The sequence below is a fragment of the Amphiura filiformis genome, chromosome 11, assembly GCF_039555335.1.
Source record: "Amphiura filiformis chromosome 11, Afil_fr2py, whole genome shotgun sequence".
Classification (NCBI taxonomy): Eukaryota; Metazoa; Echinodermata; class Ophiuroidea; order Amphilepidida; family Amphiuridae; genus Amphiura; species Amphiura filiformis.
In genome coordinates this window covers 16167593-16193165 of record NC_092638.1, presented here as the reverse complement: position 1 = coordinate 16193165, position 25573 = coordinate 16167593, and the positions used below count along the sequence as shown (strand labels likewise).

General features: G+C 39.0%; 2 protein-coding genes across 2 annotated transcripts; one reads left to right on the top strand and one right to left on the bottom strand.

Annotated features, from left to right (window-relative positions):
* Window positions 1–595: 595 nt before the first annotated feature.
* On the top strand, window positions 596–16337 carry LOC140164426 (salivary peroxidase/catechol oxidase-like). The gene is given in 14 exon segments (XM_072187706.1): window positions 596–784; window positions 5739–5911; window positions 6435–6579; window positions 6933–7126; window positions 8291–8422; window positions 8425–8460; window positions 9283–9516; window positions 10559–10743; window positions 11405–11548; window positions 11886–12232; window positions 13148–13315; window positions 14060–14229; window positions 15075–15195; window positions 15885–16337. Coding segments are annotated over 14 exon segments (2262 nt in total). The 5' UTR covers window positions 596–725; the 3' UTR covers window positions 16039–16337.
* A 577-nt stretch (window positions 16338–16914) lies between these two features.
* LOC140164425 (uncharacterized) lies at window positions 16915–25034 on the bottom strand. Its single transcript, XM_072187705.1, has 2 exons — window positions 23563–25034; window positions 16915–18964 (listed from the first exon to the last, which is right to left on the bottom strand). The coding sequence occupies exons 1-2, from the start codon at window positions 24495–24497 to the stop codon at window positions 18748–18750; spliced, it is 1152 nt and encodes a 383-aa protein (XP_072043806.1). The 5' UTR covers window positions 24498–25034; the 3' UTR covers window positions 16915–18747.
* Window positions 25035–25573: the final 539 nt, after the last annotated feature.

Here is a 25573-nt window from a genome sequence, read left to right as displayed (position 1 = left end):
CTCAGTACATTTCCATGGTCAGTAAAATACTATAGAGGAAAACCTACCATTTTCTTGTATCACGTTCGATGTTTTTATCAATTACATAAAATTCCATTTTAGACCCCAAATGTTTTTTCAGGAAATAAAAGATTAGATTACCATAAAAACGAAACAGTAATCTTTTGCCGGGTCTAATGTAATATTCACATAGGATTTTCAACGTTTTTCTATCCTTATTTTTGCTCAATTAAAAAATATTTTGGCGTATATAAAATTGAAATAAAATTCTCTGCTTCTTAAACGACATCAAATGTGCCACAATTGGGTATCACGAATCGTTATATATGATGTGCAGTTAATATTCATATTTTCTTTTATGCAGAGGATGCTTCAGTTTTGACAGGAAAAATATTTTCTTGAAAACCCTCTCACTCGGTTATTTTAAAAAGGTAACCACGCTTCCCTAGAATGTGCAATAAATTAGCATTAAAATTTTTCTTATTCTAACAGCAAGCGTTTCTAGAATGTATTTTGGCGAAATGTGGTGTGGTATGAAGTCACATCGCCCTGGTTTAATATGCTTGAGCAGTCAATGACACAGACATTCAAAAGGGTAACAAAACACAACACCTGTTGACTGTTCGTTCGGTTCGGGCATCGTGGCCAGGTGATGCACAGCAAGAAATGTATATCAGGCACGCTGTACAAATGGTTATTTAAAAGCTCTTGGACTTGGCGGTATTATGCGATATAGTTTTACGATGGCTCTCAGAAGTTCACAGACAGTGCTCGTTTGTATTTGGTAGGTGCTTTTGTTTCGTTATAAGTGGAGTATTTACACACGGCGTGGTATTATACGTCACACGTGATAATATTACTTGGTGGATAATAATGGTTTCTAATCTTGCAAGCATGGTTTAAGGTTTAAAAGACTGCGGAACTTTAATATTCAGTAATGATAGTAAACCAAGTCTCGGGCGGTGCGGCATACGTCGAATATATATTGCCCGATATCAGGGGCCGTTCACAAACACTAATAGGGGGCCTGTTATGCAAAAAGGGGGGTCCTGAAAATTTTACACCCTCCTAAGGTTTGCTCGAGATGTCTAGCCAAGAATTTGCTCACCGATTGTGTGCAAATTCAAAGCTAGAGTTCTCGAGTAACATAATGGGGGCCCCTGGATATTTAGTTTATATGCTTTTCTATGGGGTTGACCTATAACTTTCATGTCAAAAAGGGGGGGCTGAAATTTTTGAGGTCTGTAAAAGGTGGGCCCGAAATATTTTCGGGAAGTGTTTGTGTACGGTCCCTCACTATATCCTAATATTATATATAGGCTATTGTGCACAAAAAGTATGCGTACATTTGCTGCTCGGGACCTGAGAGCACATAAAAATTGCATTTTGAATACGAGAAATATCCTTCTGATATCAAATAATTTTTCATTTTTTGACATTCGTGATATAATACAAATTTAATGGTAATTTATTAAAAAATATCATTTTTTAACATTTAGCCGTCCTCGAAGTAAACTGGGTAGCCTGTGTAATTGTAAACCTAATGCTATGTACTTAAGGGTAGATGCGGTATTGTTGGTCGAAGCAGCCGAAAGATCGATTTTTATTGTCTAAATCAATATATTATTGAAAAATAACACTTTGATGTTTTGCAAAAGTTCATTCTACAAATCATATACTTTGAAAACTTCCTTAATTTATTGTTGTTAATGAGTTGTGTACATTTTACAAAAGTGTTGCTGTTTCAGCCCTCATTACAACATAACTCAAGAACCACAGGACCTACAAAAGTATTTCTGTGAAATTTGAATTCTTCTACACGCTCGCAAGGAAATGAGTAATGCAATTTTTGCCAAAGCTCACTACCATTCGCAAGATGTTGTGAACTACCAAATCGCAACACTTTAAAATAGTGTATTACCTTAACAGGCCCTATGTCACCTGATCGATAACGCAAAATAACGAAACATCCTAAAAACACAAGAATATTGTAAAATAACACAAAAATCACAACATTCTCTAAAATAACGAAAATATCAGTAGATATTCTAAGATAACGCTGAAGTTTAGGAAATATTCTAAAATAACTTGTTTTTCTTTAAGGATACTTGGGGGAGTGTTCATAAATACTTTGGTGGGGTTGGGGGGTTGGAAAAGTTGGAACCTCGGACGTCAACATTTTTGATCCCCCTAAAAAAGGGTGGATTTTTTTTTGGATCCCCCTTCATGTCCTATAAAAGAAACCATAAATATCACTATTAACAGTGGCATAGATTTATTTTTGACATTGGGGTTTGAGAACATTTCTTGAAGTCCAGTGAATCCAGCACCTTTTGCCAACAAAATAACTTTATGTTACAAATGCGCGCGCAAAGCGCGCCAAAAAATTTGTCATATTGAAGCTAAACTGGTGAAATATAGTACAAAACTGGAATTAATTTGCGCGAAGCGTAAAAAAATTGGCACTTTTTATGTTAAAATGACCACTTTTTTATATGGGGTTAATTTTTGGTTAGAAACCCAGGCGTCAACATTAGGGGGATGATTGTATGGACCATCCCCTATCAAAATATTGGGGGATTTATCCTCCATCCCCGGGATCTACCCTATGGTCATTAACTCATTAGCTAAAATTACCGTTTGGAGTTATTATTCATTGGAGTCCTAGTGTTACACCCAAATTGTAAAGTGAACACATTTTGTTGATTTGTAGTTTGAGATTACATAATTAAACACTTAACATTCAAAATTTTGGAATGTAGGCCTACATGGCTTCTCGTACATTTTACCCCGGAATTTTATCCTCAATTTTTTTTATCCCCCCCCCCCTTTGAAGGACCCAAAAAATTGTTGATCCCCCCAATATTTTCCAACCCCCACCAAAGTATTTATGAACATTCCCTTTGCGTTATCGATCAGGTGATCAGGGCCTCTTGTTTGCGATATGCCGGTGAATTTCCATGTAAAATCACCTGTCTGCCAGGCTGGGAGCTATGTGCTGTCTATTTCAGCTATATTGCCCGACCAGTGACCACACACACTGCGTTGAGGAACTCACTTCGATTTGAATTTTATCGCTTTTTTTTTATCTCGAAGTCCAAAAGTAATATGGTATTTCCGCTTCCAAATATCGAAACATTAAAGTTTGTTTGTTTTTTTCAAAAGAAAGTTTTCCGGAAAAACGCATGTTAATTATTCATCCTCCATAAAACTGTTATTGGTTACTGTAAACGCAAAATAACGAAACATCCTAAAAAATCCTAAGAAAACACAAGAATATTGTAAAATAACACAAAAATTCACACATTCTCTAAAATAACGGAAAATATAAGTAGATATTCTAAGATATCGCTGAATTTTAGGAAATATTCTAAAATAACTTCTTTTTTTAAAGGATAGGCCCCTACTTTGCGTCATCGTTCAGGTCACATAGGGCCTCTTAACGTGTATGTAGCTAGGATGAAAAGCCGACCATTATATGATAATTTTGACCTTTTGTATTGAAGATAAACATGAAGTTTCCCAAAAGACCTCAATTTTGTAGGTTTTTTGGGGAAACCTCATGTATATCAATACCGGTACAAAAGGTCAAAATGTTCATATGATGGACGGCTTTTCCCAGCTAAATACACTTTTTACACTTTTTAAAGTGTTTTAATAGCTGGGATGAAAAGTACATATCATTTGATTTACAAAGTTTACTAACTTGGAGGACTGTTAAATGTAAAAAATGACAATTCTAATAATTCTAATAATTTTATCTTATATCGCGTAATTCAAAAAATAAAAAATACTGTGCAAAGGTGTGTGATTTTTCATTTGTGTGTGTGATTCTAGCATCCTCTTTGTATGACATTTTTCAGTCATTTTTCTCTTTCCCAAAATTTCATTTTATTCCAATTTCGTATAATTTGCGAGTTATGCATGATCAGGTCAATGTGCATTTCGTTCTGTTAAGGGGGTACTACACCCTTGCCCAATTTTGTGCCTATTTTTGCATTTTTCTTTAAAATTATAGCACATTGGTGACAAGTAAGATATGTATATTATAGGGGCAAAGACTACAACTACTGCACTGGAAATTTTATTTAAACACAGGCAACAGTTGTGGAGTTACAGTCAAAAATGAGGGAAACCCAATATTTGATCAATAAATCAATAACTGCTTGCCTTGAATTGCTGAATATTTAGTGCTATAGTTATAGTCCTTGCCCCTATAATATACATATCTTACTTGTCACCAATGCGCTGTAATTTTTGAAAAAAATGCAAAAATAGGCACAAAATTGGCCGGGTGTAGTACCCCCTTAAGGGCTCTGGAATGAGCGTTTCGATAGTATTTATATGGTGGGACATGAGAATATATCAGACATATCGAATTGCATTCTGAATACGAAGAATGTCCTTCTGATATCAAATCAATTTTTTTGAAATTCGCGATATAATACAAATTTTATGACAAATTATTAAAATTTGATTTTTTTCAATTTTTGATCTCCTCGTATAACAGTCCTCGAGGTAAACTTTATAAATCTAATGATATGTACTGAAAGTATATGTAGCTGGGAGTAATAGTCGACGATCAATTGAAATTTTTGACCTTTCATATTGAATATATATATTTTTTTTCCCAAAAAGACCTTTTTTTTTTCTTTTTGGTGTTTTGGAGAAGAAAATCCAAAAGGCTGGGGTGTATGTAGCTGTAGACGTTGCTTACTTCGAGGACTGTCAAAAATGGGCAATAATTTCCCATAATATTTGTATTATATCGTGAATTTCAAAAAATCAAATTATTTGATATCATCAGGACATGCCTAGTATGCAGTTTGGTGTGTCTGATGTGATATCAGGTCGCACAAAAATACTGTGCAAATTAGGTTTTTTGCTTTAGGTGTATTGATATTTTTGTGAAGGTTTCCGAAATTGTGTTATGAAGTAATTTTCTGTAAAATTTTTATTACGTTTTCCATCTTAAAATATGGCATCATATGTGAAACACGTTATTTCATATCTGCTCCCAATTTTTCTGTGCGTACGGCGATCGGATTAGATACGACGGTATGCGAAATTCAGTTCTGGGTGATCTTGCCAATTTGCCAATACGACAGTATGTGAAACGCACAATTTAAAAATCCACCATTAATATTTGGTCTACCTAATTAATAATACCTCGCGAATTGGACCATATTATTTAGTTTTGAAATTTGGTGTAATTGTAGTACCTAACAAAACAAACACATAATGCCCCAATATTTTGCTAGGGGTGGTCCATACAATCATCCTCCCAATGTTGACGCATGTATGTGGGTTTCTGACCAAATTAACCTCATATTTGGCCATTTTTTCGCGCGCATTTTTACCATAAACGCCCGCATAAACGTATTCTGTCGCCAAAAGAAACTGGATTCACTATACTTCAAGAAATTTGTCCCACCCCATCCCCCAATGTCAAAAAGAAATCTACGCCACGGATACCGCAGTTTGTGGTGCGAGCGACGACATGTGTTTTAATAAATGGTCTCAATTTTCAAGGCGTTGCGGTTCTACATGAATACCGTCAACGCTGCTTGCCTTGTTTCTGGTGCATCAGCAACGTAATTGAAAACGAACAACAAAATATGTAATGATCCTTTTCCCAACCTGCCAACAGTTTTTCCTCCGTTAGGCTTTTCGAATGTATCTTTTTACCACCTGGCAAAAATAACCAATTTCACATTTTTTACATATATTTTGTGCAGTATTTTACGTTTTCTGGCGCCAAGTCATGGGCATGTTGCATCCCCTGTTGAAAGCCGTGAAAAATGGGACGGATATGGTTTGGATGACGTAGCTATTAGTGAAATCAACGACTCGATTGAGACAGCCAAACACTGGGTACATCTACAGGAAGTTGAACATCAAGCAAGGCATGGTATGTCATGGAGGCGGGCATGGAGGGTGGGTGGGTGAGGTCAGTGGCTGCACCATTAGGCCCCGTATCCATAGGCTGTTCCCTTGTGCCGTTTGCCCTTGTTCCGTGTTCACTTGTTCCCATGTGACCTGCCACACAGACAACGAACCGTAGCAGCCACTAAGCAAAACAAAGGTTACTTGTCTTTGTGGCAGGTCTCATGGGCACAAGTGAACACGGAACAAGGGCAAACGGCACAAGGGAACAGCCTATGGATACGGGGCCTTAGGGTGGGATGGGGTGATTCCCCAAATAAAAATGTGCGTTCAATAAAACGAGTAGCACAGGGGTTCAGGTGCTGTTGACGATGACTCAATTTTGCTAGGTCTAGATATCATGCAATGGTATAGGGGGCTACATTACTTTATATTGGGGTTCGGTGTATCTATTGTTCCATTACCCAGTGACGGAATCAAGCCCCGTAGACCTAAATCAGGAAGTCTTATCAGATAAATAAACATTTGTTTGTGTTTCCTTTCCACAGCGAGATCATTAACGTTTCACAGTGATCTTGGTCGCCGTGATCCTTACGCATTGACACAGAGATTTGGATTTGCACACAATACCTCCATGATGATGGCTCATGCAGCTAGGGTCATCGAGAATGTCACACAAATCTACGGTGAAGAGTAGGTTAACAATAAATATACAGATAGCAAAGGAATTAAAGTACCAGTTATGTTCCCCCTATGCCTATATTCTTAAAACCAGCAGCTAATATCCCTTTACCCTCAAGCTCTGCTTCAAGACCTCATTTCTTAAAATCGATTAAATTAAAGAAACGGTGATCGAAAACCCCAAGGAAGGAGCGGAATCTAAAGTTGCATTTTAATGTTCTGATCAATGGAAAGCATGGCGCTTGTGTACAAATCAATAGGGCGTCCAGTGGAGCAATCTGCAACTTTTGAATTAGCATCTTACTTTGCTCCTTATTCATGTTATTTGTATTTAATTCCTTTTTCTTTCTTTTTTTATCGTACAGGAAAGTAAAACGCCTTTGTAAGCGTCAAATACAAGACCTATGCCAGGAAGCCGGTTTTACCATCTCGTTTGAAGACTGCCCTGTGTCATTCAAATACCGCACCCAGGATGGGTCGTGCAATAATCCGCTGCACGTCAACTGGGGCAAATCCTTCACGCCGTTCCAACGGTTGCTATCACCTGTGTATTCTGACGGTAGGCATTTATGCAGTGGCGGTGCCACGATGTGGACATGACATACAGGGTGTATCAAAATGATTGGTACCCATCAGTATCCAGTGAGCATATCCAACAGTGCCACATCAAAATGCAGTATAACGCACACCTTATTTTTATTTGTAAATATTTCTTATAAAAGGTCTTTAAACAGTAAATAATACTCATTTTAAGAGGATCTAATATTGAATGTGGAAGCAGCAGGCATTTCATTAGACAACAAAGCTATTGGGTACCAATCATTTTGATACACCCTGTAGGACAGATCCCCAAGTCAGAGAGCTTACCACAGATGCCCAATCTAAAAACAAACAAAAAACAATCGAAAATCTTCGATGATTTTTGACTCTCCCCCAGAAATTCATCCCGTCCCCGAAAAAAAGCCGGTGCCGGCACTGCCTATTCGCCGTTGCACTCATCACCTGTGTATGTCTGCAATCATAGATTGAAATTCCCTAAGATTTCCCAAACGGGAAGTATACGATATTTACGGAAGGGAAGGTGGTATGAAGGTCAAACAACCACCAAAATATGTATTTTTGCAAACACTAGATAATGGCATGCAAGGCCTTTTGCAACAGAGCTCTTCATATCACATTTGACATCAATATCACAATGTAAGAGCCAAAATGACTGTTTTCGCTAAAATGAGCACAAATAATGGATATAGAGGATGATTTAAGCACTTCCCACCACGCCACTGTGTTGACTTGCGGTTAGCACAGCTGTGTGAGTGAACATGACACGACTGCTCGCACATAGCATTGACGGCCATGGTTAAATTTGAATTTGGACTGATATATTTACAATAAAACGCATTCACAATGCTGGTCGATTTCACATTTTATGTTACCTACAGAAGGTGTGAATTATCCTTCATGCATACATCACTTTAGATCTGAAATCGACCAACTAATAATGACACACGCACAATTCTTAAACAACATCTTTTGCACAGAGTTCAATGGGATTTGAAAAGTAAAGTGGCAGTTGAAACTCTAGTGATAACACGTTTGCAGTGCATGATGGGGCTTCCTTAAATCATCCTCTGTAATGGATATAAGATTAGCTGAAGTTATTAAGCGCTTTAAATACTTTAACGTTTTAGTGTTATATTTCAACCATTTTGTGTGTATTCTTCAGGTATATCTGAGCCACGGCGAGCAGTATCCGGCAATCCTTTACCAGGGGCCAGGGATACATCTGGTCGATCCACTCATTTCACACATATATTTGAGGATAGTTACACAACTATGGTTATGAACGTCGGGCAGTTTTGGACCACGATACCGACCATTCTAGCACGGAAAAAGGTATGTGCAGTAGCGTACCCAGGCCGCTCCTTCCGGGGGGCTGTAGAAAAGGTTAATTTTGCCACCCCCTTCAACAGCCAGAAAAAGTAGGCCAAATTTTTTTCCGATCGTTTGAAAAGTGAAAAAAAAAAAAAAAATTTAATAGGCGCTCGCAAACTATAAGAACAACAAAAATCGGCATAATTCACAATTTTGAAACATTTTTACAATTCTTCCGCCTTCTTTTCTTCAAAAATTATTTTTGCTGCCCTTCTTCTGCCACCCCTTCCTTTTGCCACCCCTGCATTTACCCCTGGTCGCTCGTGCCCTCCCACCCCCATATACGCGCATGATGTGTACTGAATATTGACTTTTCCTCGTACCAAGACAGCTCCAGTACGTCATACCATCCTATCCTGCATGACTGTTCCCAAATTCTGTACATCCAAACCAGTGTCCCTCTTCACAGTGTCGTATCATGCATGAATCGTCTTATTGGGCATGGGAAGCTTATGGAGATCAACATAGAGATATTTGTTTTGATGACATGCTATTTCCAGTTGATGTGATCTACTGCTATTCGTATGTAGCTAGCAGCAATCAAGTTCTCAACATAGTTTCTATAGATTAGTACAGATTCGACGAAGTTGAACTTCCTTTGCAAGTGATGACCACCGGAATATTGAGTTTGAAGGAGAAAAACCCGTTAACCAGAAATACGCTTATAATCATTTAGTATCAATCAGTATAGCGCCTAATTTTATACATGTTATACTTCCAAAGCTTTCCAAGATTAATAAAACTTTTTTCTTTGTTTTGTTTAATTTTGTTTCTTCTTATCAGCCGATTGCAAGCATTGTCAAAGAACCGACAAATGCCTACCAATCCCTGTTCCAGCGGACGACGATTTCTTCCGGAATACATGTATACCCTTTGCTCGATCTGTACCAGTGCCTAGTACGGATTGTCTGCCAGGACCTCGTCAGCAAGTCAATCAAGCCACGTCATACCTGGATCTATCGCTGATATATGGCTCGACTCGCGTACAGATGGAGGACGTGAGAGACCGTTCACAAAGTAAGTCTTGTATGGTGTTTAATATATCATTAATATGTCGTTGCAATAATGTGCTAAAGTTGAATCGATGTAAGTGCAATGTCTGCGTTACGAACTTGAACCGACAAAAAAAACCCTCAGAACCATAAAACAGATAACGAGAGCCTTATTATTGTGATAACAAAAGTGTATAAAAATTTACGATAACATTTACTTATTCCCTATAAAGGGTATGCAATACGACGTCACTCTAACAGTCATCCTCATTTACATAAAATTCTGTCCTCCATAAGTTACTATGGTAAAATTCGCATGAAAATACAATAAAACGTGATAGGTATGAATGGTTGTGGAATCGATCTGGAGACCTGTCCCTCTGTCATAAGTTATCTTAGAACTGTCCTCCAGCATGGCTGCCATTTCAATTGTTATACCGTTCCGGTTGGTCTATTGCATACACAGCACAAATTTTTTGGGATTAAAAAATATATTATCCTGTTTTGCCAAATGAATCATGGCTAAATTCTAATTCTTTAGTTAGGAGGACCAAAAACGTTACGGTGTTTGTAATATTAAAGGTTTTAGCTAAAATATTCAAATTTGACTTTTATTGCCAGTTAAAACTAGCTAAAGGATTGGGATTTAGCTATGTTTCATTTGGCAAACTGGGTAATATTTTTTTAATCCAAAGAAAAAATATAATGCTATATTTTTCTGGAATAGGGAGTACCTTCTGTATTGTATTTAAGCTCACTGATTGGCACGTGGGCATTCCATTCTTTAGTTTGTTTTCTTGTCGATTATATAGGAAGCTAGCTATTGCGTTTCGGCAAATCAGTTGGACTTCACAATAGAAGCAAAGTATTAATCCGCCTTATTGATGGATTCATGTTGGTAACCATCATGCGCCAAACAAACATTTCATTCCGTTCCCAATTCCGTCATTCTGGATCTGCTTGCTAAATAAACCAACCCCAAAGTCGGCACAATTCCTAGATCCTCTACCGCACGAGCCCTATAACAGCGTCACTATGTGGATGATTTTTTTTAAATATCTCTACAGATACCGGTCAACTGAAAACCACTAGAAGCCCACGTGGTACTCAATCTCATCCGCATCTTCCTAATGACGAAGAACACGAAGATTGCTTCATCATGAGACCAGAGGAGAAATGTGGTCGCGCTGGTGATGCGAGAACTGCTGAACAACCAGGCCTTACATCATTAATAACCGTATTCTTCAGACAGGTTTGAAATTACATTGATTCTGTTAATTTTAGTATTATTCATTCCATTCGGGTGATAACACGATATGACCCTCTATGGTCGTCTCCATAATGAGATGGATTGAATTCACTCAAATTGTTGGAGCAATTGATTTCTGCTAGTTGGATTCGTTGGATCATTTCCTTTATGAAAATGTATACGTTTAGATACTTACATAATCATTTTTTAAAAACAATACAAAACAATGTCTAAAACTTCCCGCTTTTTAGAGTGACCGCCTTAAGGGGGTACTACACCCGTGTCCAATTTGCGCCTATTTTTGCATTTTTCTCAAAAATTATAGCGGTTTTGGTGACAAGTAAGATATGTATATTATAGGGGCAAGGACTACAACTACTGCACTGGAAATGTTTATTTCAACACAGACAACAGTTGTGGAGTTACATTCAAAAATGAGGGAAACCAATATTTGATCAATAAATCAATAACTACTTGCCCTGAGTTGCTGAATTTTCAGTGCAGTAGTTGTAGTCCTTGCCCCTATAATATACATATCTTACTTGTCACCAATGCGCTATAATTTTTGAGAAAAATGCAAAAATAGGCACAAAATTGGCCAGGGGTGTAGTACCCCTTAAGGAGCCTGTGAGTATTTTGCCATGTGTCGTCTAATCTTTTTCAGCACAATAAGATAGCGCGGGAGTTATCCTTTCTCAACCCGGAATGGTCTGAAGAGACACTGTTTCAAGAAGCAAGACGGATTATGATTGGCATATGGCAGCACATTATATACAATGAATATCTGCCAATTCTATTAGGTAGAAAGGTGAGAAACTTTTAATACATGACATTCTATTATGCATGATAATTATCTCGTATAAATGCACCATAAAAGCGCACACACCGGCCGCCCTGCATCCACCCACACACCCCTACCATCACCCCTATCATCACCCCTAATTTGTGGGTTTTTTAAGGGGGGTGTAAGCCAACTGTGGAAAGGTGGAGTCAAGCAATTTGTTTACCCGACTATAGGAGCGGATCATAATACAAGAACTCGACTTTGGTTACTGACATATTAGGCCCTTCCGAAGAAAATGACGGCCCCCTAAATAAATGTTTAATCATGATTCTTAAACATGTTAAATACCATTTTTTGGCAGGCGATGAGTGATCTTCAACTACGACCTCACCCAACAGCATTCTTCTACGGTTACAACCCAGAAACCAGCCCTAACCCTTCCGTATCTAACGTCTTCGCTAATGCCGCCTTCCGAATGGGACACAGCCAAGTACCACCGACCATCTGGAGAGTAGACCGTAACTTCGTCCCAATCTTGCCCCATGTCCCGTATAACGAGGCCTATTTCAACGCTACATACGTATTTGACATGCCTAACGGGGGTATTGATGCCATATTGAGGGGTATGACGGTGGATAAATTGCCCAAAGTGGACGGCTATTTCGCTGTTGCCGTGACGCGGCATTTATTTGCTGACCCTATCGATGGGTGGGTATAATATACTGCTTTGTTTTAGATTTACACCACGTATAATCAGGTCCAAAATAACCCCGTTTATTCCCAGGAAGCTGTTCCATATCAGTGCATTTTGCTGTTGTGTCAGTTGAACAACTGCTTGGTTACTGACATGTGTGTTAGAGTAGAGTATTGAGGCAATCCTGTGTGTAATTTTGGTTAATTTTGATGGACAGGATTTTAAGATATGACCTTGTGAAAAATTAAAAGGCTTCATTTTGACTTAGTGTATAGGACAGTACGGATGGTAGGCCTATACCACCAAGCCCATAACATAAAGTTTACATCTTCAAGGAAACATCTTAGACCTATTGATGTTACTGAGATTATGAGAAAACTTTCTTCAGCTTCCACAATGGGCTATTCCAGTTGAAATCCACACTACCCCTGTGGAAGATTTTGGAAACACCTTCTTCAGGGGGAGCATGTTTTTCAAATGTAATTGGTCAGAGTTAATCATATTGAAACCCACACTCCCCCCTAGTATTATGGTCTTCCACAACTGGAGTGAGTATTTCAAACGGAAGTTACCCAATTGTCTATTCTATTAAAAACTTGTACTCCCTCTGTGGAACACTTTAGTTAAATCTAACACAGGGGTAGTGTGGATTTTAAATGGAATAGCTCAATCTGTCAATCGTATTTAATACTCACCTTTACTTAAAACATTTACCATCTTCTGAAGATAACAGGTGCATGTCATGTCAGGGTTAATATGATGAAAGAGATAAAAAGACTAGTTCGCGTCTAAAATTCTGGACCGAAAAGGCCGTACTGCGCATGTCGGCAACCAATCACGGCGCGCCTTTGCCCTGACGTCAGACGCGAATTAGTCTTTTTATCTCTGTCTTTCATTATACGATGTCACACGTTTGCCTCAATTTTCAGCCAAGGTATCGATCTTGTAGCCATGAACATCCAGCGGGGACGTGACCATGGCCTCCCATCCTATACGGCGTGGCGTCGATTTTGCGGCATCCCTACCGGAGCTGGTTTCAATGGGCTTCTACCACAACTCAACAGCACCAAGGTTAACAAATTTCGAAGCATATTCGAGTAAGTATCTTGCAACCTCTGTTTGGTCTTTGTAGGGCCGTCGATATTGAACAACTTCCATCCTCTCGCCCATAACTCTAGGAAATACACGGAAACCCGAAGCTTCTCCGCAACCGTGGACATTCGCGATCGTCTCTTACCAGGTTATCGCAAATTACGTAGAATGCATAATACGAGTATCTCATTTGCCGGTGTATGGTTGGTCTCGATTGACGTTTTTCGGTTAATCTCATAAGCCTTTGCGAGTACACCCGAGATGTCGTCATTTGACGTCACGCCGACTTGCAATGCGCTGTAACGATGTATGATAAACGATGTGCGCATCGGCGCAGAATTGCGTGACGTCAAATATCAGGTGTATTCACAAAGGCTTATGGGATTTACCGAAAAGGTCAATTGGTTTGTAAAAAGTCAAGTGGGTCAATCCACTGTTTGGCCCTTGGCTTCGAGGGCTTTCAGGCAATAGGTCTTCGGTCTGCTATATAGATAGCTCCACGGTTGTCCGTCGCAGGTCTTTGCAAGTAGGGCCGGGGTGGAAGCAGGGGGTGTGTATGTGCGTGGCCAAGTACCTAGGGATGTGTGGGGTGTGTGCATGAGGGTGCAGCAGCGTTTATGGGTGGGTGTGTATCCTGTGTGGTTGTACGTTATCCAAGAGGGTGGGTGGGTTGGTGTGGAGTATCATGTTATTGGGTTAAGGTTAAACTATCTCTTACGACGTATAATTTGTCGCGCTTTTTTTTCCAGAAACGCAGAGGATATAGATGCGTTTACTGCCATTACAATGGAGCAGCCTGTCCCTGGTGCTTTAATGGGCGAAACACTGATATGTTTAATTGGGCGACAATTCCATAACCTCAAACATGGCGACCGATTCTGGTATGAGAATGGACTAGGAGAGCAAGCTTTTACCTCGGGTAAGACACAAGCTGAATGTATTTGGGCTTTGCATTATTTAAGTGCAGGTCTACCCCGGGGGCGGTAGATTCAGGAAATAGTCTGCTCAAAATCCCTTTAACTTGCAAACAATCCAGATAGCCTAACATCAACCACAATGCCACGTTTGGCGAACCCATGTGATACGAGCACATTGGAACTTTTTGTTGCTACTTTTGAGGAGTGTAATATTAAAAAGGTGCCCGCATATATACGTACCAAAACTTACCCCCCCTTCGACCTGAAATTAATACAAATAGTAGGTCTAGGCCTACATGGTGTGAAGTTTCCCTTTGAACATTGTTTGCAGCATAATGATTTTAGAGTAGCAAAAATATTGGGAAACTTTAATAACCGGGCTACTTGAAAACCAACATCCTTAAGCGTGTAAGCCCCTGACTTACCTTTTCGGTAAACCCTAAAAGCTTTTGCGATTAGAACACTGATGACGTGTCCACGACACACATATTTACTTCAGATTAATGACCTTTTCGGTAAATCCCTTAATTCTTAGCGGTTATACCCCAGATGTCGTCATGTGGGGTCTAACCGCGTGGAATTTTGGGATTTGCCGAAAAGGTCAATTAACGTTTTCGGTAAATCCCATGTGCTCATCGGCGTGACGTCAATTGACGACATCTCAGGTCTACTCGCAAAGGCTTATGGAATTTACCGAAAGGTCAGGTGTATATTTCTAGCATATGCGTAGTATATATGTAGGCCTGCGTATCCTTGATAAGTCATCACGGTCCAATTCGCAAAGGCTTTTGGGATTTACCGAAAACTTATCCCGGGGAATTTATTTGTGTCTTCCATTCTTGTTCAGATCAACTTCAAGAGATTCGCAAGATGACGTTGGCTCGTGTACTATGTGATAACTTGGATGAGTTGGATACAATTCAGCCCTTTCCCATGAAACAGGCAGAATTTGGTGTGCCACCAACTGGGTGAGTACATGCTTCTTCTTGTAATGCTAATAATTTAATCTTAATTTTCTTTATTAAAATTGTAACATGTATATTATTTAAGAAGTGATAAATGTCTCAAATACCACCAGAAATTCTGCCAACATAGGCAAAACACCGTATATCGCATGTAACATGTTTCTGGGCATACAAGACGGACTCGGAGGTACGAGCACACGATAAATAAATGCCTGCATGGTGCAGCCCGACCATTACAAGAGCTGACCACCAACAACCCTGTCATAACTTGTTCCGGCACTAACTTACTGTAATTCTACTGAAACCTACCAACACCGTGCTGGTATCTCCCCTTTCGCCGTGAAGCAGCCAACACATTGAGCTTGGCACGCGGACACCTCCACCATTCAATGGAATGAAAGAGTCAATGTGAACAAACATGGACGCGGTAGGCTTCAACATTATTCATGAGTGCCAATTGGTTACATTTCATCACGTGACATTGTCCGTTTACGTATCACCTTCACGTTGGTTTATACTTGTACAATACGATTTAACCTGTTTTAAAAAATGACTATTTTATTCAGACAACCAAAACACCCCTAGCGAGCTCCTGCATGTCCTAGGGACGATTTGGGACAAAACGTCCCGGGAAATTAGGGCACTAGCAAACTCCTGGTTCAAATAAATGATCTTCTTCTTTTATTCCACAGATCAACAAGATCATTCTTTGAATATGCTGCCAGCCATAGCTTCCCTGACGAAAGAGGTCTAATGCCCGGGTTTTTCAATGGAAGATTGTCCTGTCGTGATCTAGATAATATACCGCGAATTAATCTTGCTCTGTGGCAGGAGACGTCATCTTAGTAACGTCAAGTCACGGTTAGCTGTAGTCTGCCAAAAGTGCTTAATGATTTTCAGTTGTTAATCTTGCAAAAGTAAACAAAGATTGCCAGACATTTATGATGAAAATGTAACAACATGAATGTTGTTTAAAAGAATGTAGACTTCAGTTAACATGCTTTTCCGTTGAGTCGGACGTAACGTTATCCCCGACGTTACCCGTTCTCCGCATCAATTTTCCGTTGTCCATTGACCTTTTCGGTAAATCCCATAAGCCTTTGCGAGTACACCTTTGATGTCATTTGACGTCACGTCGACTTGCAATGCGCAGTAACGATGTTCGCTAAACGATGTGCGCATCGGCGCAGATCGGCGTGGCGTCAAATGACGACATCCCAGGTGTACTCGTAAATGCTTAATGGGATTTACCGAAAAGGTCAATTGAGACACCGGATTGAGACTTCTGATGCAGAATCCTCGATAAAGCGAACGAAGCCAATCATTTAAGAGAACGTGCATAAGGTCGCAGCAGACGACAGAAAATCGCTGCGGCGAACCGAAAACACCCGGAAAAACGACGGACTTTATACACTGGCTTTTACTTTGACCCCAATCCGACGGTCCAATTACCGTTTTGGGGAACTTTGGCTGTCTGGCTGCTGGTAAAAAGTAGCATATATCGGCCTGCCTGCCACTCATAGGTCATGTAGGGTTGGTACCTTTAGCATGTTTAGTGGTAACATTCCAAGTCGACCCGAATGGCTAATACTAAATACGTATACTATTTTTGACGTAAGACATTTTGCATTTTTGAATACAATGAGTAAACAATGTTGAAGTCGTTCATGAGAAACAATGAACATTTGTATACATTTTATTTTACTCGTGTCATTTTTTATTTTTGTTGTATAGAAACTTTATTATTTACTGTTCAGGTAACAGTATGTTATTTCCATTTTTGTCGATTATTGACATTTCAAAGATATTCAAAATGAAACCGATTATAATAAAGTGTCGAAAGTAGATTACTCTTTTCTGTTGCCTTTATTATTTGCCTTTATAAGTTCACTTTTTGCAGACTGCCAAATCATCTATCCGAATTAGACGTGAATTGATTTTGAGTGAAAAATGCACGACAGCCCGACCCCGTTTGAAAGGTCCGTCCGCCTGTAGAACTGTTTTTGTTTTAGTCGCTTTGTAAAATCGACTTAGTAGAATATTTTTAAAATTCCTTTTTGATTCTTCTGTTTTCAGCAACATGAAAATAATTTTATCCCAATTCAGTCTGGGAGTACTAAATTAGAGAAAAACCACTCCGCTCACAAAAGTGAGGATAGTGCCTAAGTGGGATTGTGTCTAAGAGCCTGTCATGCGCAGACAATAAGGTGATACTTATGAGCTATTAGGATGTAGGTGTGCAAACCGTTCTTTATTCTGCGAGTTGTACAAAACGACTCGTATTTTTGGCTTAATGAATCCCACCCATCGTACGCCCCTCTAACAATTGAAAATCAATCTGTAACAGAGCCAGGTCACTTATGTTGCCAGTAATTGAAGATTCTCCTCGTACAAAATGAACGCGCGGACAACGTAGAAAATACACAAAATATGTCGTTTACAATATATATTAAAGACAATCAAGGATATTGAACATACGAAGGAAAGTCTAGCTATTGATATAATAAATTTGTTGGTAAGTAATCATTATAATAAAGCAAAAGAAGGGTGTGAAAAGTTGACTTCATTCATAAATGCAAATTGTCCATTGAAATTGAAATGCGTGTGGGATCGGCCAAAAAGATCCACGTCTAACCCCAGAGGACGTCGAAATGGTCGGTTTTATAATGTGTCGCGCGGTTCATGCAACGCGACTTAATTTCCCCCACGAAAAAGTCATTTTGATAACAAAGTCATAATATAATGCATGTAGTGGTCCTTAATCTACCGACATACTTAGTATTTGTTTTTGGCAACCATTATATTGAAATTCAATCAATTTTAAGCGGCATGTTAGCCCTGGTTTATATCAAAATGAAAAGTATGCTGAATTCCAGACAACTCTGGCATTCTTTGTCGCCCTCTTGTGGCCGGACGTCTTCCACACAAGCGTTGGTCTCGGTCTCTGACGGCTTGTGCTCCTCGATCTTGAGCAGCTTGGAACCGAGCCTAGCGGTATGTACGCAGTTAACTCCCGTATGAACGCACGTACCGCGAAAGGCGTACCACATCGCAATCTCTTATGTCAAATCTTCTACAATTTTAGTCTTTTGATAACCAATCTCCAAAATTGATATCGTTGGGTGACTGCGATAACAAACATCATGCAAGTGATCGTAACGAGGCGAGGCGTTCGGTGTAATCCATGAACTTTACCAAACGCCTTGTGCTTTACCAATATACATGAGAGCAACCAGGCCCGTAACCAAGTTTTTGCTTGGGTGGGGAAGAATTTCCAAATTTCAAAAGTATTTAGCAAAAAGTGGACTTCCCCCTAAAATAAACTTTATAGACTATTTTGAGCAGTTAAACATGAAAAAGTGGTCCCTCCGTTAATTTTTTCAGTTTTTCTAATTGGGACCTTCTTGATGGGTACATTTTAAACATTTCCTCCTGAAAAGTGGACCGTTTTGTAGATTTGTGGGGGTGGTGCGTGGCACCCCTGTGGCTACCGGCCGGATTGGAACCTGGTGTGATTGAAGTTGCTTGGAAATCAGAACTGAACTGTGAAGGTCCCTAGTTCACCTCGGAGCCTGGATTAATCCACGGCTTGTTTTCCCTGGTGATAGCACGTAATGAAATGCCATACTGGTAGCAAAGCCCCCACCAATAACGGCCAGTGCATGTTTGGTATTCTTCCAACTCAAAACAGACTGGGCTGAACACGTTGAAAAATAAATGTGCCACGGAGTTTGAGATCGTTGTGTTCACGTCACGGAAACATTGGCGTAATCTGTGTGGGAAGAGGCAAGGAAAACGTATTAGGCGAAATCACTTTTAAAAATTTAAAATTTTTAATGTGACCGTACACCACGAACGAGCCGTAAAGTCGGCAAAATGTATTCTGAGTTAGTGTGTGCGTGAAGTTCGTATTCATAGGTACCTCACGTTGGTGCTACATGTATCTCATTTTGGTAGTGCCAGTCAAACGCCTTTTAAACCAATCGATGATCCTATTGTCGGAGAGGATAATAAGCTTCTACCTATGTCTATAGAATTCTTAGGGACGCACCATTAGATACTCAGGGGGGGTAGGAAGTTGGAGTCGGGGGAAGAAATTTTGGGGGCGAAGTTTTTTTTTTGGCCGCTGAAGGCGGCAAGTTTTTTTTTTTTTTAATTTCATGCATTTATACACAGGTGGGGGAAGGTTTGTTTTTTTAGTGTTGGTGGGGAAAGTTTTTTTTTTGCTCATGTAGTGGGGGAAGTTTTTTTTTTTTTTAAACTTCCTACTCCCCCTCCCCCTGAGTATTAAATGGTGCGTCCCTTAAATAGCTCTAGTCTTTGTTTGCTTTGGTTAAATCTTGTTCAAGTGGTGGGTTGCAAAGTAAAGTGAGCTCAAAAAGAAACTTTTTCACAAGGTCATATCTTGAAATCCTGTCTACCAAAATTACACACAGGTTTACTTCAATACTCTACTCTTAACACATGTCAGTAACCAAGCAGTTATCCAACTGACACAACAGCAAAATGCACTGACATGGAACAGCTTCCTGGAACACATTCACAGCCCAGCCCTGTTTCATGAAAAAAGCGTATGAAAAGCAGAAAGCATCTGTGCAAGGATCTCACAGATTTCTTGTGCTGAGTGCCAAATGTTGGGCTGTGAAAGTGGAGGAAGTCCAGGAAGCTGTCCCAAGACAGTGCATTTTGCTGTTGTGTCAGTTGGACAACTGCTTGGTTACTGACATGTGTTTTGAGTAGAGTATTAGTGTAATCCTGTGTGTAATTTTGGTTCATTTTGATTGACAGTATTTTAAGATATGACCTTGTGATTCACAAGTTGTAAAAAATTACAAGTTTCTTTTTGAGCTCAGTTTATGTATAACCAACAATTAACAATGAGAGGACATTCCTAAGCCTCGGTGAGTTGGGGATGATTCAAAATGACCGCCAATTATGACGGTTTGATATTTATTACCAGCAATGTGGAAAAAGAGACACATGTAGAACCGAAATAAGGTACCATTTTGTTGAAAGAGCAAAGTTCAATAAACCATAACCCCGCTTTAGGATATCATTTTGAAGTCAAATTATATACGATTTTTAAAGCTTATGATGTATATTTTCTAAACACGAAATAAAACAAAATTGACCGGGTCAACTTTACGGCTGGTTTGTGGTGGACGGTCACATATCACACCCTCACTGACTCTAGAGTCTAGTAAAGAATCGGACCTTCTCTCTATTCTGCCACAGCGTCACCTTATTCAAATATTGATTATTATTAAATTAAGGGCTCGGTCACCCTCTTTGCACAGTATTTTTTGTGGGACCCGAGGGCACATCGCCAAATTGAATTCTGAATACGATTTTTTTTTTCATTTTTCTCAAAAGTAGGTTTTTGGCATAAATCAGCTCTTCATCATGAGAAACATTCTGTGGTAAGAATGTTGGGTTTTTTTGGTTTTTTTTTTTTGGGGGGTTAATCGGATAAAAAAATAATTGTCCAAGTCAAGCAATTTACTTTTGGCAGAGCAAACTGGTCGTTTCAGTTTTTCTCAAAACTAGTAAATATAACTTGTGTAATTATTTGAATAAGGTGACGATATTATATTATATACATGAACTTGGCATAAATATGCTCGCATATCTAAAGAATGCGAGAGTCTCGATGGCATTTCTCTAATTCAGTACTGACAACTTGTTTGGACTTCAGCAGATTGGACCAAAAAGATAACACACCTCACTTATTTTGTCACAATCTCATTGTTTATCAACAACTCGTCAAAAATCCTACAATATTCGACGAGGGGGTGCAACCACCCATCAATGTTTAATATACAAATGATTTTGTTTTACCAAAGTAACCTCATACGCGACCACTTAGGGGCTGTGCAATAATTATGAGCCCTGGGGAGGGTAAAATTGGGGTGGGGGAAGAAATTTTTGGCGAGCCGAAAGGGGGGGGCAAGCAATTTTTGGCAAGCCGAGAGGGGGGCAAGCGATTTTGGGACACATTCATGGGGCGCCTTTTTAATAAAACGCTCTAAACAGGCTTCGGAAAACAGTACGGAAACGCTTTAAATATGCAAATTTTCATGCTCGCTGCTCTCGCAACATATAGAGACCATTTGTGACGTGTCATGGCAAAAGGAGACACTTTTGGGCATGTTATCAATTTTGAGGTTTTTACATATCTTAAATATAAAGATATTTTGCTCCACAACGCCGTTTTCCCCAAAGAAATCAGACAGTCCTAAGCGAAGATATTGTGTTCGTAATTTACGGTATTATAAACTTGGAAATTGAGATATCGGCCTTTAAAGATATTATTGACAATGTTGAGAGTAGGAATTACCTTGAAAAATGTCTAAAAAAATACAAGATGCCAGTTATATACCGGTCTGAAACTATCAGACAATATTTTTAACATTAATAACATCACAAATTCGCAACAAACCCAAATTGGGAAAAAATCACCCGGGCAAATTTTTGGCTATTTCTCCATTTACGATCGTGCCCAAAAGTGTCTCCTTTTGACATGACACGTCACATTTAAGGTTTGCAAATTGGGATCCCAAAAATTTGGCATGTTCAAGGGGGGGGGGGGCAAAGATTTTTTGGCGGGCCGAGAGGGGGGGCAAGCATTTTTGGCAGGCCGAGAGGGGGGGGGCAAGCGATTTTTGGCGAGCCGTTTGGAAATTTTACCCTGGGGGGGCTAATAATTATTGCACAGCCCCTAAGCTTCATCAATCCCAGCTGTCGTGTATGTGGAACCCCCTTTTAAGAGTGCACGTAACCGAATACACTATGAACGGATATTTGCCAAGAAATTCAATTACAACACTCGCGGATGTGTTAGGTCTTGCATTTAATAGGTCTTGAGTTCGGGGTAAAATAGTGCAAGAAATCGACTGACATCCCGGAGTCCTAAACAAGCTTAAAAACGTAAACGTCGACGTCACGGGGCACTGGTGATGCATGTTTATCGGTACCAAAATAGTTGAAAATAAATTCAAAATAAAGCTGCCCTTTTTAATTATTTGCAGGTATTGAGATAAGAAAGAAATTGAAATTGGGGTATTACTGACGATGATGGTAATCTGCAGGCTAAATATTCGTGAATATTACGACCAAAACGTCGACCAAAAATTAATGTTGAGTTCCTTTAAAAAGTTTTGAAGTTATTAAATATTGAGCCATAATTTCAAATTCCAAGTTTTGTGCATGCAAATTTCTTATTAGGTCGATGAAAATAGATTGAAATAAAATTCAAGCTTAATTTCCATTGACAGTGTCATTTGCATATGATAGCAATAAGTAGGCCTACACTGTAAATCCAAGTGTTTAGGGTTTCTGTAACACTTTTTAAACACTGCAAGGTGTTTAATTTTTCATTTACACAGTAAAGGTATAAGTATACACCTAAACACCAAAGTAAACACAAAGTAAACACATAAACACAAAGAGTAAACATATGAGAGTATTTAGATTGTAAACATTCAACATGTTTACTTTCAAAATTGTTTAGAAAGTAAACACACCAAATGTTTACAAAGTAAACACATTTGCATTTACTTTCCGAACAATATGAAAGTAAACATGTTGAATGTTTAGAATCTAAACATGCTAAATACTCTCATGTTTTACTGTGTTTATATGTGTTTACTTTTGTTTACTTTGGTATTTAGGTGTTTAGGTACCCTATACCTTTACTGTGTAAATGACAAATTAAACACCTTGCAGTGTTTAAAAAGTGTTACAGAAACCCTAAACACTTGGATTTACAATGTATCAAACTTTATCAAAGGTAAAAGTGTATTTACATTCAATTCCACTTCTTTCTTCACATCGGTACTCATTTGCACAAAACAAAGTGCCAAAGTGGTGCCAGGTTATGATTTCCTTCATAATTTATTTATTTTAAACTATCATAAACATCTCAAAAAAGTAATTAACCCCTTAAATAATGGCCATTATTCAGAAAGGGGTTATTGTATTACAAATCTGTAAAATGCGTTGGAAGCAGAATTTATTTCTGCGCATTTTGACACCTCATTTGATACGATAGCCCAGAAAACAAAACACCGGTCAATTTAATGTAGTGAGGTCCAGATTTGAAAGTTGCACTTTACAATACAAAAACACTCCGATATCATTACACAGATTTCCTTCCAATAGAATTTACTGCAACTTTCAAATCTTGGGTTACATTGATTTAAATGTACGCTGTGACGTCAATATTTAGTCAATTGCTACAAATGAGGTGTCATAATGTGCAGAAATAAATTCTGTTTAAACGCATTTTACAGATTTGCAATACAATAGCCCTTTTTGAATAATGGCCATTATTTAAGGGGGTTAGTTACTTTTTTTGAGATGTTTACTTACTTCAGGTCACAGTCGCAGAGATTAACGGAGTATGGGCGAAAATTAAAATAACCAAATTTACTTTGGAATCGTTCGATATGATTCGGACAAAAGTCATGCTCTCTACAACAAGCATCCGTATCGGCATGTACTCCCATGTCATCGAAAGAAGATGCGGTATCACCCAAACCACACCACACAGTGCCTGGATATATACCAGGAGCTCGCCGCGCTCGATTTGGCTCATTTGTATCATCAGTCCCTGGTTCGAGTCCTGTTTTGTCAAATTTGGCGTGAACGTGTTTCCACTTGGATTCAGTCGTCATGCAGTGATCTGTCACGGCAAGTATTCTGTCAAAAGAATCCTGAAGATGAAGAGGAATTTGATTATCCAATCCATGTCGTAAATTCCATTCAGACCATACTGTAGGTTTCATAGTTACTCCATCGCTCTCGGAAATGCTATGTGAAGCAGATGAGTCGCTGGCGACATGACTGTCGCTACTATCAACTATAACCCCATCACGAAATTCGGATAATTCAGAGCCGGGAATCTCCATCAAAAATATAATCCCGCTAGAATCAATTGTTCTAAATTTGGCATCAAAAACGTACATAAATTCTTCCATTGTCTCCTCATCTGCACTTAAAAAACACTCCTCATTAATCTCATGGGATGTCCTTGTGGTCAAGCTAATGTCCGTATCAGTTTTGGCCAAAACTAGCCCATTTGTGGTCATCGAAATCACATGATCTTCTCCGCCGTCTTCCGATTCGGTGGAAGTTTCAATCCCGGAGACTCGACCAAATCGTACCAGCGTAATTCGTGTTCCTCCATCCACTTTTTCGGCAATGAAATCTGGAATATCATTGTAGCTCTGAAAGACTGCCGCTCCAAACACCAGCTGCAGACAAATGGTAAATATAGAAGAGTGGTATACGATTTTCAAACCCATTTGTCGTTATTTAAAGTCACCAGTCAGACAGATTCAACGAAATCGTATGTACAGATGAAGCCAATATGGAGACTGTGAGAAACTTGCAACAATTCCATCAACAATTTATCATGTCAACTCAGAAATGTCAAAACAATGTTTTGATAATGAGATTGCAAAAACAATTGCTCATCATTGCATAACGCTATATATAATGTACAATGATCGGATTTGGCAACACGAACCGATACACGTGCAAAGGTCTATTTTGGGTCAAATCAAAGCAAATAGACGAGATAACCCTCCTCCAAGTTTGAGGCCATTCCGATAAGCCATACATCACACAGGTGAATAGTTTCATGACCATGACATATCCGTATAGAATGTTTATCAATCGACTACAAAAATCAAGATTTTAGGCAAATACCATCAAAAACAGGGTCTCCAGAGTGTTTTTACTTTACTTGACTTGACTTTTCACTGCATTTGAATTCCAGAAAGTTAAATACGAAGCATGTACATTTAATAACATCACCAAATCTCAGGAGGTGTAAACGATCTTGCTGTCACAGGAAACTATGAAAACTGCTGTAGGAAAATGTGGATTTACATAAATGTCAGCAAACTCTGATTAATAATTTTGTAAAATTTGTTTCAAATCCCGTTTTAAATCTTGTTCCTGATATGTGTAGGCGTTTTAGTCGTAAAATATAATTTTTGAGTTTTGTGAAACGGTTGCATAAATGACATTTGCTTCCTTCCGCAGCATGTTTAAAGTTGTCAACAATTTGTTGTTGCATGAATGTGAAAAACATTGGTTAATTCTCATGAACACATTTAGTCATGTGTAAGGCGCCGTAAAACATTAACAGCCATAATGACAACTTCTTGAAAATACAGGGTGTTCCAAAAGAAAAACAGAACCCTCATTGCGACCTCTTCTGCGGCACAGCGCATTAGTAAAAAGAATAAAAAATACTAAAATTTTCACCAGGGTTCGAACCACTGCCAAGGCACTATGAATGCTAAAGATGCATATGCTACTGTGCCACGGTGACTGTGTTTAACATTCGGCGATTTTCAAAGATATACATATC

Excerpts from the sequence above, each read along its gene's own strand:
- LOC140164425 (XM_072187705.1), bottom strand. The coding sequence starts at position 24,497 with ATGGGTTTGAAAATCGTATACCACTCTTCTATATTTACCATTTGTCTG. Across the intron at positions 18,965-23,562 it reads CTCTGCGACTGTGACCTGAA|ATTACGCCAATGTTTCCGTG; the intron begins GTAAGTAAACAT and ends CTTCCCACACAG.